Source organism: Alosa pseudoharengus, unplaced genomic scaffold, assembly GCF_046254945.1.
Source record: "Alosa pseudoharengus isolate Yale_2024_CS ecotype anadromous, Long Island Sound unplaced genomic scaffold, YU_APseudo_1.1 YU_APseudo_1.1_scf_6, whole genome shotgun sequence".
Lineage (NCBI taxonomy): Eukaryota > Metazoa > Chordata > Actinopteri > Clupeiformes > Clupeidae > Alosa > Alosa pseudoharengus.
This window is the reverse complement of record NW_027468848.1, coordinates 1,220,001-1,235,935: the sequence shown is the minus strand read 5'-3', so window position 1 is coordinate 1,235,935 and position 15,935 is coordinate 1,220,001. Positions and strand designations below refer to the sequence as shown.

The 15,935-nt window shown below is 45.9% G+C and overlaps 1 protein-coding gene across 1 annotated transcript in view; it reads left to right on the top strand.

The window, feature by feature from the left end:
• LOC143106409 (histone-lysine N-methyltransferase SETD1B-A-like) overlaps positions 1-15,935 on the top strand; it is a 34,158-nt gene that overhangs the window by 10,599 nt on the left and 7,624 nt on the right. The window contains exons 9-15 of the mRNA XM_076270683.1: positions 1,174-1,442; positions 1,930-2,026; positions 5,321-5,812; positions 7,568-7,614; positions 10,731-10,905; positions 13,456-14,874; positions 15,806-15,935. The exon at positions 15,806-15,935 is cut by the window's right edge and continues 37 nt beyond it. Of these exons, the coding sequence (XP_076126798.1) occupies positions 1,174-1,442; positions 1,930-2,026; positions 5,321-5,812; positions 7,568-7,614; positions 10,731-10,905; positions 13,456-14,874; positions 15,806-15,935 (2,629 nt within the window). The remainder of the gene's footprint in view (positions 1-1,173; positions 1,443-1,929; positions 2,027-5,320; positions 5,813-7,567; positions 7,615-10,730; positions 10,906-13,455; positions 14,875-15,805) is intronic.

Sequence of the window (15,935 nt, the reverse complement as noted above, 5' to 3'; positions counted from 1 at the left end):
TTCAGCAGTACACATACCTGCAAACTAGTCGCTAGATCTGGGGGGGGGGGATCAGCAGTACACATACCTGCAAACTAGTCGCTAGATCTGGGGGGGGGGTTCAGCAGTAAACATACCTGCAAACTAGTCGCTAGATCTCGGGGGTTGGTTCAGCAGTACACATACCTGCAAACTAGTCGCTAAATCCGGAGGGGGGGGGGTTCGATTTCCCATAGTCTGGAGTTACATTAATACGCACGAATAGGTGTTATAATCCCTTGTGCCAAAATCCAAGGTAAGAACGCATTCAGAAGCCCCTGCCCAAATTAACTTAAAAAAAGCACGCTAACCACCAATCTGCCAACCAATGGTCACAAACACAAGACAAATGGCCCATGATCTAACAGCAGTATACAGTATTGAATTTATCTTAAGGGATCAATAAAGTATCTATCTATCTATCTATCTATCTATCTAGTATGTAGCATGTCATTGGGGTTATCAAGTGGGCACCCTCATTCACTGATTTTTCGTTAAGTTAGGCCCACGACACCTCATGAAGGCTTAACAGTGAAACCGGCGTCCTGGAGACACTCCCCTCCATGCTGCCACCATATTACCACATTGAAATATCCAATATATATCCAAAATACTCTTTAACAAACCTAGGCGTGGTCTTGGTTGGTTAGGTTGGTCCGTCCTGTTGATGCGGACTGAACCATAACCCTAAAAACCACCAACCAACCACCATTGACCCAGGCACGGTCCGTCACAAACACAAACAAATGAGTCAGTTAGCTTACCTTAGCTTACGCCCCAGGAAATGTAACTTCTCCTTATCCACAACCATTCACTTGCTCGTTCTGTTGCCAAGGACATGTTACTAACCACCTGCCTTAGACTTCGTTTTAAAATAGATTGTCAACATTTGTTGTTTGGTCGGTTTGGTCTGTTTTTGGCTGCACACATGAAACATGAACGTGAGCATGTTTTTTCCTGGTTTGAGGTAGTACTCAAGAATTTTGTTCAAGGTTGACAGGTCTGAAAATGCTTTATCCATCATCAAGTCATTCAATTAGGCTAAACATAGCCTAATTGAATGTAAAAAGGCTTTTCTCGCTATGTATACGTACATAAACATGACATGGTAGTAAATGCATCCAATAATGAGATGAATAAATTCTATAACTGCAGAGAGCGCGGACATGAGGGAGGAGTCTACGGATGTGAGGGAGGAGTCTATGGATGTGAGGGAGGAGTCTGCGGCTGTGAGGGAGGGGTCTACGGACGCGTGGCAGAAGGACCTTGCAGTCTCCGCGGGCAGGCGCAGGCATGCCAGACCTCTGGAACTGGACAGCGAAGCAGAGGAGGATGAGAGAGAAGAGGATTCTGGGAAGGTGGAGGACTGCCCTGCGGTGTCAGAGGATGAGGCGGACAGGAGGGAATTGGGCTCTTTTTCAAAGGTGCAAAAACACATTCCTTTGGATCCCTGTTGGATCCAGTTCCAATTGGGTTTTCTTTACTGTCATGTGATTTGGCCCAATGTTCTCCTTTCTCCATTTCCCCGGTTCTTAGTATGGGGATGATGTTCTTTACTCTGTCATGTGATTTGGCCCAATGTTCTCCTTTCTCCATTTCCCCGGTTCTTAGTATGGGGATGATGTTCTTTACTCTGTCATGTGATTTGGCCCAATGTTCTCCTTTCTCCATTTCCCCGGTTCTTAGTATGGGGATGATGTTCTTTACTCTGTCATGTGATTTGGCCCAATGTTCTCCTTTCTCCATTTCCCCGGTTCTTAGTATGGGGATGATGTTCTTTACTCTGTCATGTGATTTGGTTCAATGTTCTCCTTTCTCCATTTCCTCGGTTCTTAGTATGGGGATGATGTTCTTTACTCTGTCATGTGATTTGGTTCAATGTTCTCCTTTCTCCATTTCCTCGGTTCTTAGTATGGGGATGATGATGACGATGATGACGATGAAGGAGAGAACACAGAAGTCAGGAGGTCACCTCCAATCAGAGAAAAGGACAAACACCCAGATTATGGTACTGATGTTGGTGTTGATGTTTTAAAAGAAGTACAAAATATAGAATACATATATATAACTAGGTAAAGACACATTGAAGACTATTTTCAGATGTTATATTGCATCCATGCAAAGCATGCTTATTGCAGTACTTGAACTGGACAGGATTATTCATGTTTTTCTTTCACCTTTTTCATTTACATTATTAGTAATTATTACTTACATTATTATTAGAAATTGAAATGAAACACAAATGAAATGGCACAACGTACAACACAGAAAATTATTATTTACAATTAATTACAAAAAAATAAAGCTTAATCATAGGCCACATCTCACCTGTGAGCTAAACTAATACTATTTAGAATGTATGAACTATATAGACCTCTCTTTCATGTCATTACACTGTATTGGTGCTGTGCAGGTGGAATTGAGTGCCTGTCACTTTAAGGCCGTGATTCTCACGGTTTTAAGCTAACTTGTTGTGCATTGTGCATAAGGATATGTGAATGAAATTAATTATGTTTTCCAAGTCATTTGTTAAAATAAATGCTCAAAAGCCTAACAACCCGAAAAAAATCTAAGTGCCTTGTAATGATAATTTCTATGTTTTTGGTGAGCTCTACAGGAATTACAAATAACTATTTCCAGATGTAAATGGTTGCTTATCCAATTACTCCAATTCAATTAAACTCACCAGTAGGCTAGACCTTAATTTCACAGCCTAGGTATGTTAGCAACACAGGGCTTGAGAGCATTGACTGTATATATAGAACAAACAAAAACGAAATCCTGCATGGAATGAATCTGGGAGTAGACTATTAGTAAAAGTAGCGGCGAGCTACCTCGCTGGCGTGTTTAATTTGGTTACTTGGTTAAAATATAACATAGGCTACGTGTTTTTGCAAAAAGTTGCATCTGCTAATAAACTTAAACATAAACACAAATGTGATTTCCTGTGAAAGCCTTGATTGCGCCTTCAACGTTAGCCTACTATTATTTGTTGACATCAAACCTGGAGAAGAACTAACGGCAGCTGTTCCCGAAGGGCACTTTTTTTTGTACCTTTTTAATTAGGTGACTTTTTTTGCGGCAGCTCTTAAATTCTCAGAGCGGCACAGTGCCGCTGCAGAACACATAGTAGAGGAACACTGGAGGTGTAGAGGAGGTGTAGAGGAGCACTGGAGGAGGTGTAGACAGCACTGGAGGAGGTGTAGAGGAGCACTGGAGGTGTAGACAGCACTGGAGGAGGTGTAGAGGAGCACTGGAGGAGGTGTAGAGGAGCACTGGAGGTGTAGACAGCACTGGAGGAGGTGTAGAGGAGCACTGGAGGTGTAGACAGCACTGGAGGAGGTGTAGACAGCACTGGAGGAGGTGTAGAGGAGCACTGGAGTGTAGAGGAGCACTGGAGGAGGTGTAGACAGCACTGGAGGTGTAGAGGAGCACTGGAGGAGGTGTAGACAGCACTGGAGGAGGTGTAGAGGAGCACTGGAGTGTAGAGGAGCACTGGAGGTGTAGATGAGCACTGGAGGAGGTGTAGACAACACTGGAGGAGGTGTAGAGGAGCACTGGAGGAGGTGTAGAGGAGCACTGGAGGAGGTGTAGAGGACCACTGGAGGTGTAGACAGCACTGGAGGAGGTGTAGACAGCACTGGAGGAGGTGTAGACAGCACTGGAGGTGTAGAGGAGCACTGGAGGAGGTGTAGACAACACTGGAGGAGGTGTAGAGGAGCACTGGAGGAGGTGTAGAGGAGGTGTAGACAACACTGGAGGAGGTGTAGAGGAGCACTGGAGGAGGTGTAGAGGAGCACTGGAGGAGGTGTAGACAGCACTGGAGGTGTAGAGGAGCACTGGAGTGTAGAGGAGCACTGGAGGAGGTGTAGACAGCACTGGAGGAGGTGTAGAGGAGCACTGGAGTGTAGAGGAGCACTGGAGGAGGTGTAGACAGCACTGGAGGTGTAGAGGAGCACTGGAGGAGGTGTAGACAACACTGGAGGAGGTGTAGAGGAGCACTGGAGGAGGTGTAGACAGCACTGGAGGAGGTGTAGACAGCACTGGAGGAGGTGTAGAGGAGCACTGGAGTGTAGAGGAACACTGGAGGTGTAGAGGAGCACTGGAGGTGTAGAGGAGCACTGGAGGTGTAGACAACACTGGAGGAGGTGTAGAGGAGCACTGGAGGAGGTGTAGACAGCACTGGAGGAGGTGTAGACAGCACTGGAGGAGGTGTAGAGGAGCACTGGAGTGTAGAGGAGCACTGGAGGAGGTGTAGACAGCACTGGAGGTGTAGAGGAGCACTGGAGGAGGTGTAGACAACACTGGAGGAGGTGTAGAGGAGCACTGGAGGAGGTGTAGAGGAGGTGTAGACAACACTGGAGGAGGTGTAGAGGAGCACTGGAGGAGGTGTAGAGGAGCACTGGAGGAGGTGTAGACAGCACTGGAGGTGTAGACAGCACTGGAGGTGTAGACAGCACTGGAGGAGGTGTAGAGGAGCACTGGAGTGTAGAGGAGCACTGGAGTGTAGAGGAGCACTGGAGGAGGTGTAGACAGCACTGGAGGTGTAGAGGAGCACTGGAGGAGGTGTAGACAACACTGGAGGAGGTGTAGACAGCACTGGAGGTGTAGACAGCACTGGAGGTGTAGACAGCACTGGAGGAGGTGTAGACAGCACTGGAGGTGTAGAGGAGGTGTAGAGGAACACTGGAGGTGTAGAGGAGGTGTAGAGGAGCACTGGAGGTGTAGAGGAGGTGTAGAGGAGCACTGGAGGAGGTGTAGACAGCACTGGAGGAGGTGTAGACAGCACTGGAGGTGTAGAGGAGGTGTAGACAGCACTGGAGGAGGTGTAGACAGCACTGGAGGAGGTGTAGAGGAGCACTGGAGGAGGTGTAGACAGCACTGGAGGAGGTGTAGAGGAGCACTGGAGGAGGTGTAGACAGCACTGGAGGTGTAGAGGAGCACTGGAGGAGGTGTAGAGGAGCACTGGAGGTGTAAAGGAGGTGTAGAGGAGCACTGGAGGAGGTGTAGAGGAGCACTGGAGGAGGTGTAGACAGCACTGGAGCAGGTGTAGACAGCACTGGAGGAGGTGTAGACAGCACTGCGGCTTTGAAAAGTCCCCATATCCACTCATTTGACGTGTAGCGCTACTTAGTTAAAAATGAAAAGGCAAAAACAATGCTTTGTAACTGCAGGTATATCTTTGACTGACAGGTTCAAAATTTCACGAAATTTGAAGTTTAGGATCATTATGTCTAATGCAGAATATAATTTTGTGTCAGACTGGTCATGTGTTTTGTCTTTCTCATGTTTCACATCACAGAAGTCATCAGCCTCTCCTCCTCCTCCAGTTACTATGACGACACGTCAACGTCTATCAGTTCTGATTACATCTCATCTTCAACAGACAGCACAGACTCCTCCATGTCTGAATCCGATGATGATGACGATGATGATGACGATGATCAACATCATCATCATCATTATGGGACATGCCTCACAGATGATCAACATCATCATCATCATTATGGGACATGCCTCACAGATGATCATGAACACAACAGGTGGTCAGGAGGTGCAGTACAACTGTTAGAGGGGGCGGCAGAGAGGGAGGAAGAGGAGGAGGAGATGGAGGAGGAGGAGGAGAGGGAAGCGTGGCTGTCGTCGTCTAACAGAGAGGGCACAGGCTCGGCTGGCGTCCATGTTGTGCCCTCGCCCTGGTCCCCGTGGGAGATGGAGAGACCGCCGCCCACCCCTCGTGCCCCCGCCTCCACGGACGAGCGTCTGGAACAGCGTCTGGAACAGGCCTTACTGGGTGAGTTAGCGTCTGGAACAGGCCTTACTGGGTGAGTTAGCGTAGCGTCTGGAACAGGCCTTACTGGGTGATGGTCGCCTGACCTCTGTTGACCTCTGGGTCATGGTCGCCTGACCTCTGTTGACCTCTGTTGACCTCTGGGTCATGGTCGCCTGACCTCTGATAACCTCTGGATCATGGTCGCCTGACCTCTGATAACCTCTGGGTCATGGTCGCCTGACCTCTGTTGACCTCTGGGTCATGGTTTCCTGACCTCTAATAACCTCTGGGCAGTGATGCCATTAACACGTTACTTAGTAACGCGTTAGTCTATTTTGACCACTTTTTTCGGTAACGAGTAATCTAACGCGCTACTATTTACAAACCAGTAATCAGATTAAAGTTACTTATCTAAGTTACTGTGCGTTACTATTTTTGTCATTTTCCCTAGTAAAAAGATATATTCTTTGCTTTCTTCTTGTCTTGGGGATTAATGTCATGTATCTCACGTTTTCAGCATGAGGACAATTCACGTGTAAAACCACGCAGCGACACAAACGTAAACAACAATGGAGGGAGAGAGAGAGATGCACATTTCATCAGTCATTACTTTGAGTTTGTGTCAGCTAAACATGACAACATTAAGGTACATTGTACATTCTGTGCTGGCGACAAAGTGCTGTCTAGCTAGACATCCCAAGTCTCCCGTATTTGGGAGTTTTGGGAGTCTCCCATATATTGATAGCGGCTTCCTGACGCCTGCAAATTACATAAAATCTCCCGGAACCTAGAGCAAACAAGAGAACGCAAGCCAGACCGGACTTCAAATCGCGTGTGCATTCTTTAACGCGCACACAACGGAGAGGGAGAGAGAGGAGTGGTGCGTTTGTGCCTGAAGCGCACCCAAGACAGAGAGCATCCTGGTCTGTTTTGCTAAATCAACCAATCAGTGTAAGTGTGCTTATATCTCTTTTCTCCCAAACTTAATTAATCAGTTCAGTCAGTGTATCTAGGAACAGAAGCGTCATGGCAGCGTCAGCGCCCCTCAAAAAGGAAGATTTAAGACCCATTTCACGTCAGACTACACAAAAGTGTACCCAATTGTCTCATAAGAGTAAAACATAATTGCACACTGCACTGTTTGTAACAGTGACTTTAGCATTGCTCACGGCGGGATAAATGATTGCAAAAGACTTGTTGAGGTGAGTTTAACAAGTGTAATTTCATTTGCATATTACTCAGGCCTATACAAGATGGCTAGTTGCCAAGACTACATGAGAAAAAACTACAAAAAATCTACATATTTTACTATAACAATTTCTATCAATAGGCCTTCCTTATTTGGTGTTCTTAGACATTATTGAACAAACATCTGAATTTCAGTATCTAAGTAGGTTAGGTTGGGATGTCTGCTATATATTGCTGACATTACTGTTAAAATGCACTTCCAGTATGGTGAGTATTGGCAAAACCGGTTATCATTTTTATGTTGAGGCGGTGGGGGTGTTGTCGGCAGCTGCTGAAAGTAACTAATAAAGTAACTTGTAATCTAACATAGTTACTTTTAAAATCAAGTAATCAGTAAAGTAACTAAGTTACTTTTTAAAGGAGTAATCAGTAATCAGATGACTTTTTCAAGATAACTGTGGCAACACTGCCTCTGGGTCATGATCGCCTGACCTCTGATCTGGTCTTTTGTTTGCCACTGATAAATTAGAGAGGGATGTGAGCAAATCATACTGTACAGTAATATCTTATAATCATATTATCTGCCAGGAGAGGGCGCTCTGGTCACATACTCGACAGGGCAGTATATGGAGAGGGTTTGGTCAACTCAAATCATCGGCAACATGTCCTATGGGGCGAACATGCTACGTTGAAATAAAGTGCTTATTTTCACCATCAACAGGCATATAAATTTTATTATCAATGTTTATCTATATGTAAAAGGCCCTTACAGAAATATTCCAGTTAGTGCTGCCACTAACGACTAATTTTGTAACGACTAATCTTTCGACTAATTTTTCGATTAGTCGACTAATCTAAACGACTAATTTTTAAAAAAATCAAGTGTTTGTTATTTTGTTGTGTCCGTTTTTTTTTTTTGAACTCAACTAAAGGGAAAACGTAAAATATATATCACCCTACTTTTGTTAGAAGCTGTATTAAGTAAACTGTTATTCATGCACTTCAAAGCAGTCAGTGTTTAAAGTGCTAACATTATTCACAAAAAGTTTGTGAAAACATGCACATCAGAGGACTGCTTTACTAATGTAAAATATAATTACAATAGTTCCATTGCTTTTGCATGCTTGCATGATAAATACTTCTCAAAACAACAGCAATTATATGGGTGTCATGCAAGCATCATACACTGGTAGGCAAATGGAAAGAATAGACATATTTAATTATGCCACAAGCTATTTGGGAATACTTTAGATAGTGTATTATAGTCTGTGCTCTGTTTTTATGGAAGTTGCATAAATCCACATTGTTCTATTAAATGTAGTTTCATAATTAAATAGCTTTCCAATAGGTTGAATTGGAGCTTTGCTAGCAACGTTATCAAGTGGTTTCAGTTTCTCTCGCGCATTGAATGAACGCTCATACCACCATTGAATTGTATGCCTCTATGACACCAAATTAGCAAGTATTTCCTACTGATTGCAGAAACGTTTGTTTTCTTTTTCTGTCGGTCCGCGGTTCCTTGATCAATTGCGCAGCAAATTTTCAGACGAAGCCCCGGGAATAATTTCACTCCGCGGCTCCGGAATAGCAGTGTCCACGTTACGGCCGGTGCTGGAAAACGCTGGACTTTGAAAGGCGACAGGAGTTGAGGACTTTGCAAATGAGCCTAACATCAGCATGTTCAAAATAAGTAGGCTACGGGCACTTTGCGCGTCTTACCACTTAGGTTACCTCACTTTATCAGTTGGCTTGAACGCTAAAAAAATACGCGTTGTGACTTATTGACCATGGGAAATGACGCACACCTTGATTGTTGATATCACGGGCGGCGGCATGTACGTTTTAACGTTTTTTTGTATGAATGAATTACAGTAATGACACGCGGTTGCGTTGTCAACGTGAGACACTTCACTTCATTTATTTCAATTTCCACAATACTATATTAGTCAGAGTCTGGACTAGCGTAATCTACTAGCTTAGCTCCCCCCAGCTCTGCCTAATAATGAATTGCGCTAAAAGCAGGCAGGCACGCAGCTTTGCTGCTGGCGTTAACACTTGCTTGCATAGCGGGGTTTAAAACATGACTGCCAAAGTCTTAGTAGCCTGTTTAACATCCAAAGACAGTCATTGTACTTTTCAAGAGTTAATAACATAGAGTTAATATAACATTACAGTGAGCCGTTTGAGACCAAAAATAAATAGGCGGTCATTAGTAAAACGACTCTTCAACTAAAAAAATTGCCGTCGACTAATTTTTATGGTCGATTAGGTCGACTAAGTCGACTAATCGCGGCAGCACTAATTCCAGTGTATATTTACCTTCTGTATCTTAAATGGCCTGTAAAATGCCCACTGTAGTGAGTGACCATGTCACCTTTAAAATGCCCATTAGTGAGTGACGACGTCTACATCTTAAATGGGCTGTAAAATGCCCACTGTAGTGAGTGACCATGTCACCTTTAAAATGCCCATTAGTGAGTGACCACTGTAGTGAGTGATGAAATGGGATGTTTTGTCCACTCCGTTATAATTGGTCCAAATAGAAATCAAATGTAATAGCAGCAACGCAGATGAAATGGGATGTTTTGTCCCACAGCGCTGCAGTTGGAATAATGAAATAACTATGAATTACTTTATGTTTTATGCATTGAGTGTGATGACAGAATCAGTATAAACTGTATACAGTATAAACTATAACAAACTGAAAGGTCTGTGTCGTGTTGTGTTTGAAAGACCTCCTGATATGCACTGATGTGCCCTGATATCTGATGTGCCCTGATCTGATATGCCCTGATATCTGATGTGCCCTGATATGCCCTGATATCTGATATGCCCTGATATCTGATGTGCCCTGATCTGATATGCCCTGATATCTGATATGCCCTGATATCTGATGTGCCCTGATCTGATATGCCCTGATATCTGATATGCCCTGATATGCCCTGATATCTGATGTGCCCTGATATCTGATATGCCCTGATATCTGATGTGCCCTGATATCTGATATGCCCTGATATCTGATGTGCCCTGATATCTGATGTGCCCTGATATCTGATATGCCCTGATATCTGATGTGCCCTGATATCTGATATGCCCTGATATCTGATGTGCCCTGATATCTGATATCTGATATGCCCTGATATCTGATGTGCCCTGATATCTGATATGCCCTGATATGCCCTGATATCTGATGTGCCCTGATATCTGATATGCCCTGATATGCCCTGATATCTGATATGCCCTGATATCTGATGTGCCCTGATATCTGATGTGCCCTGATATCTGATATGCCCTGATATCTGATGTGCCCTGATATCTGATGTGCCCTGATATTTGATATGCCCTGATATCTGATATGCCCTGATATCTGATCTGCCCTGATATCTGATATGCCCTGATATCTGATGTGCCCTGATATCTGATATGCCCTGATATCTGATATGCCCTGATATCTGATGTGCCCTGATATCTGATATCTGATGTGCCCTGATATCTGATGTGCCCTGATATCTGATATGCCCTGATATCTGATATGCCCTGATATGCCCTGATATCTGATATGCCCTGATATCTGATGTGCCCTGATATCTGATGTGCCCTGATATCTGATATGCCCTGATATCTGATGTGCCCTGATATCTGATATGCCCTGATATGCCCTGATATCTGATGTGCCCTGATATCTGATATGCCCTGATATGCCCTGATATCTGATGTGCCCTGATATCTGGTATTCCTTCCTATGCTGCAGCATATGAGGACATCAGACTGGATGAGGATCGATCACCTGGATGAGGATCACCTGGATGGGGATCACCTGCAGCTGAGGGCGTGTCTAGAGGGAGTGGCCATACCAGACCCCGCCCTGTGTCTCTCACCTGGGGAGCTCACCTGTCCACTCTCCCCGTCATATGGAGAGGTGTCAGGTCAGAACACACCTAATCAGGTCATATGGACACACCTAATCAGGTCATATGGAGAGGTGTCAGGTCAGAACACACCTAATCAGGTCATATGGACACACCTAATCAGGTCATATGGAGAGGTGTCAGGTCAGAACACACCTAATCAGGTCATATGGACACACGTAATCAGGTCATATGGAGCAGGGCCAGGTTAAGGTCATCTGGGGCCCGGGGCACATTTTTTTTCAATATATATTACTATTATTATTATTATCAATATACATAAGACAGAGAGAGAGAGAGAGAGAGGCAATTAAATTATGACAGATAATGTAAAAATGAAATTTGCATTTATATTGTGGAACTGTTAACCAACATACAAAAAACAAGTAGGCCTAACCTACAAACATGGGGCAATGCACAAAAAAAATCAACCATGAAATATATTATTACCATCAATGAATTACTTAAACTAAGGCTTGAAAAAAACTGTCAGTACCCAGGTCAGCCTAAAATGTGCAACTCCCGAACTCATGAAACATTGTAGCCTAGAGTTTGGCGCGCACGCACACAGCCAGATCATGATACATTGTTAACACACAGCCCTAGCCAGCCACGACGTCAAATACATTGAAACACGCAGTCTAGCGCACACACACAGCCCAGCCACATCAAATACAAACAAGGGGGGTGTTGGAGCCGATAACGGTAACGTTGTCAGGGACAGGGGGTGGACGTGGACTTTACTATTTTGATACTCGTTTTGAAAAAAGTGGACAAGGCGCCTGCAGGAATGAATGCGATGGTACGCACGCACACACCCACCTAACTTTCAACGCTTTGATAATGTTTGTCCCGGTTAGGTTCCTGTATTGGTCAGTTAAAAAGTAGTCTACATAGTAGGCTAATGACATCCACATGCAATATCTTTACAACAACAACGCCTAACAACGACCTATTTATTTGGACAACTTTGTATAGCCCTACAAAGGCTAACGTTACCTTTAGTTTTGTTCTAGCGAAGGCCCCGTTCACGTATGGCTTTAAACAGCGGTAATGCTAGCCATTTTGACAAGCACAATAATCTTGCCTACCTTGTGCTTGCGGCTTGCCCATTTGAAATAACTCCTCGCTTTGCTGTCTCCATCCTTTCTGTTTTCGTTGTTTAAAAAACGTGTTATATCCGTGACGAGTCTCGAGTTAATGAATTAGCTCATAACATTGTGTGCTGATAACCAGCATAGATAGTAATAGAAAACAACAAGCTAGCCGACAACTTCTTTAGCATGCGTAAGTAGGCTCCCCTGCTCAAACAAAAGGTGCGCGCGTGCATAGTTCTGCATTAAGTTGATTTTGATAACGTGTTTACAAACTTACTTTACAGAAAATTGTAAATAGCCTACTGTCATGCAGTTAATGGAATACTGTGCAGAGTTGGGAAGTTATGGTAGCCTAGGCCTATTTGGTGTGAACACACACACACGGGCAATTCTCTCTCGAGTTGCCTGATGATACGCACAGTGCATACTTGGGTACGGCCGTGGTTTTGGCGCGCCTTACTGAGAACGTCTGGCTGCCGCTCTCTCTTTTTTCGAGCTCCGCTTTCATATTTCCTAATTGTCTCATGCGAAGCCATTGTTGTCTGTGATATCATGCATTGATAAGGGGAAAGACAGGTGACGATAAGACATTTGTTTTCTTTTTTAAATGTCCCGCGCCGGGGCCCCCTAGTGGCCGGGGCCCGGGGCAGCAGCCCCTTTGCCCAATGCACTTAAACGCGGCCCTGATATGGAGAGGTGTAAGGTCAGAACACACCTAATGCTACTTAGACCCCTTGCTTTGCCTAGATGTACATTATACATAGCAACACAATAAAATACTTAATATTTACCACAGACATCACAGACATCAGGTATCAGCATACTAGGTGCTGTCATTTTTCAACATGCAGGTTTCCACTAAGTCTGCTTTGCCCATTGGAAAGTGAAGCTAAAGGAGCACACAGTGCAAAGTCTCAAAAAGAGTCATGTTTCCTGCACGACACACTAAAGTCTCAAAAAGAGTCATGATTCTAAAAAAGAGTCATGATTCCTGCACGACACACTAAAGTCTCAAAAAGAGTCATGTTTCCTGCACGACACACTAAAGTCTCAAAAAGAGTCATGATTCTAAAAAAGAGTCATGATTCCTGCACGACACACTAAAGTCTCAAAAAGAGTCATGATTCTAAAAAAGAGTCATGATTCCTGCACGACACACTAAAGTCTCAAAAAGAGTCATGTTTCCTGCACGACACACTAAAGTCTCAAAAAGAGTCATGATTCTAAAAAAGAGTCATGATTCTAAAAAAGAGTCATGTTTCCTGCACGACACACTAAAGTCTCAAAAAGAGTCATGATTCTAAAAAAGAGTCATGTTTCCTGCACGACACACTAAAGTCTCAAAAAGAGTCATGATTCTAAAAAAGAGTCATGATTCTAAAGTGATGCAGCTCCATGTGTGTGTGATGTTTGTTATTGTTATTGTTTGTTTACCTCTCATGTTGTGATCTGTTCTAATGACGTAATGCAGAGGATCTGGACACAGGGTCCGAGCTGGACGCTGTCGCTATGGAGACGCTGGAGGACTGTGGGACCTTAAGGCCTCCGACTCCCACGGGCTCAGTGAGCGACAGCGATGCCTCAGACCTGCAGCTGTCGCCCCCTGCTGCTCTGGAGGACGTAGAGCGCCCCCACACTCCTGGGCGAGGTCTGGACACAGCGGAGGGTGCTGCCGGCGACCTCCTCTTCCTCCCTCCCGCCACACCACTACTCCTGCCCCCTCCCCCCTCCCCGACAGGCCTCGGGGGCTCCCCCTCCTACCCCGTCCCCACCCCTCTGCCCTCCTCCTACCCCGTGTACGAGGACATCCCTCGGACGCCGGGTCACTGCTTCAGCTCGGTGCAGAGGTCCAGGAGGAGACCCAGCGCAGCCCTGACTCTAGACCAGGACCTGCGGCCGCTGTTTCCCCTCTCCCCCCCCCGCCCCACTGCGAGGGCGGTCCCCCGCACCCCTGGACGAGAGAGCCCCCCCGGCTCCCTCCCGCCCCCAGCGTCCGCCTTCGAGTTCTCCGAGTACCGGATGCACCTCAGGGAGCCCTGGCATGGGGACCACCCACTCAGCGCAGCGCCTAACCAGGCCTGGGGTGCCCCCGGCTCCCCCGCCCCCCGCCATGGGTCCTCGCCACCCAGCGGGCGCGGCTCTGTTCTGCACCCCCGCACAAGCCCTCCGTGGGGAGGTGGAGCGAGGGACAGGACGTTGGGCAGGGAGGAGGTGGACATGGAGGACTTGGACATGGAGGAGGTGGTGGGGGCCAGGGGAGTCTGGAGGACGCACAGGAGGAGGCTGAGGTGCAAGAACACCTCGAGGACCATGCTGAAGTGGAGGACTACGGAGAGCAGGGAGGAACAAAATGGACCAGAGTGTGGGCTACTGCCTCTGCTCAGCACCGAGACTTGCTGGACGTCTGGAGAACTGGAGAACTGGCCTCGCCTTGAGAACCAGCTTCACCTAGAGAACCGACCTCACCTAAAGAACCGGCCTCGCCTTGAGAACCAGCTTCACCTAGAGAACCAGCCTCACCTAGAGAACCGGCCTCGCCTTGAGAACCAGCCTCGCCTTGAGAACCAGCTTCACCTAGAGAACCAGCCTCGCCTAAAGAACCGGCCCACCCTGGAGGAGCTGGAGAGCGTGGGGCTTGTGCGGCTGTACCCTCGCCACAGAGCCGGGCGCGGTCACAGTAAGCGGCGCCGGCGGCGCGGGGACCGGTCACCCTCCCGGCTGTGGCTCTGCCGGCGGTCGCACCGTGAGGAGAGGCGCGCTCTTCACGCCGCGTGGAGGTCAGGAGTGGATGACCAGGAGATCGGGCACCTCAAACGCAGCTATGAGAGCATGAAGCTCCTGCGTCTGGGCTGTGATTGGCTCAGCTCGGTCACATGGGTGCCACATCCTGATATCCTTCAGTCAACGTCATGTTTACATTCACTCAATTAAACAACAGGATGTAGTGTAGATGAAATTAATAGTTGATGTATGATTGTTAAAATATTCCATGAAAACACAGCACCTAGGACTGCATTCATTATCATCATTCATTAACTGATGTGTATATGAGTTCATTAATTATCATCATTCATTAATTGATGTGTATATGAGTTCATTAATTCATTAATTAATCCCATCTTTAGGGGAAAGTCCATAGGAGTCAATTGCCGAGTGTGGTGTAACACGCTCTGGAAATTCACAATTTCGTCGCCGTTTTTAAAAAAAAAAAAAAACATAGTCCAGTATTTCTTTCGAAATTGAAATGAAGTTGTATGCAACAGCAAACCCTAGCTTACTAACAGGTTGGAATTTTGAAATGTCACGTGACGTGACAATCGACTCCTACAGACTTTCCCCTAAAGATGGGAGCTGCAGCAGCAACATTTCCGGAAAGATACTGGCTTGATGAAATTCATTCTGGACTCTCTATCCGACCACATAAAGACCTCGGGATACTTCGGTTTGGCTTTAGGGACCCTCTACTCACTACCACGTAAGTGTAATGTTGTTTGGAACTGTAGAAGAGGTATAAAAATAGCGTTTTGTAGCGGCGAAATGACATGCCCGGGTCACTTCCAGGCTAAAGAGTTTTGACTGAAAACGGTACAATCGAACTTTCTCAAAACACATCCGAATGACATGATTTTGATGTCAACTCAACGTATGTACTCCCAATCATCCGTAAATTGATCTAAAGTGCATTTTACTCCGGATAATTCCTTTAACGCTGCTAAGTTAGCGTTGGTCACTTAGTTAGCGTTGGTCGCTTAGTTAGCGCTGGTCGCTTAGTTAGCGCTGGTCACTGTGTGCTCTGTACTCGTCTCTTAACGCTGCTTTACCAACTGACATCGCGCTTGGGAAGAGCAGGATGTGGGAGACTGGGATGCGTCATCATTTGACAGGAAGTGCACGCAGCGAGGGTTATTACGTCATCAGCAGCGGTGATAAGCAGCGCTACCTGACCAGCAC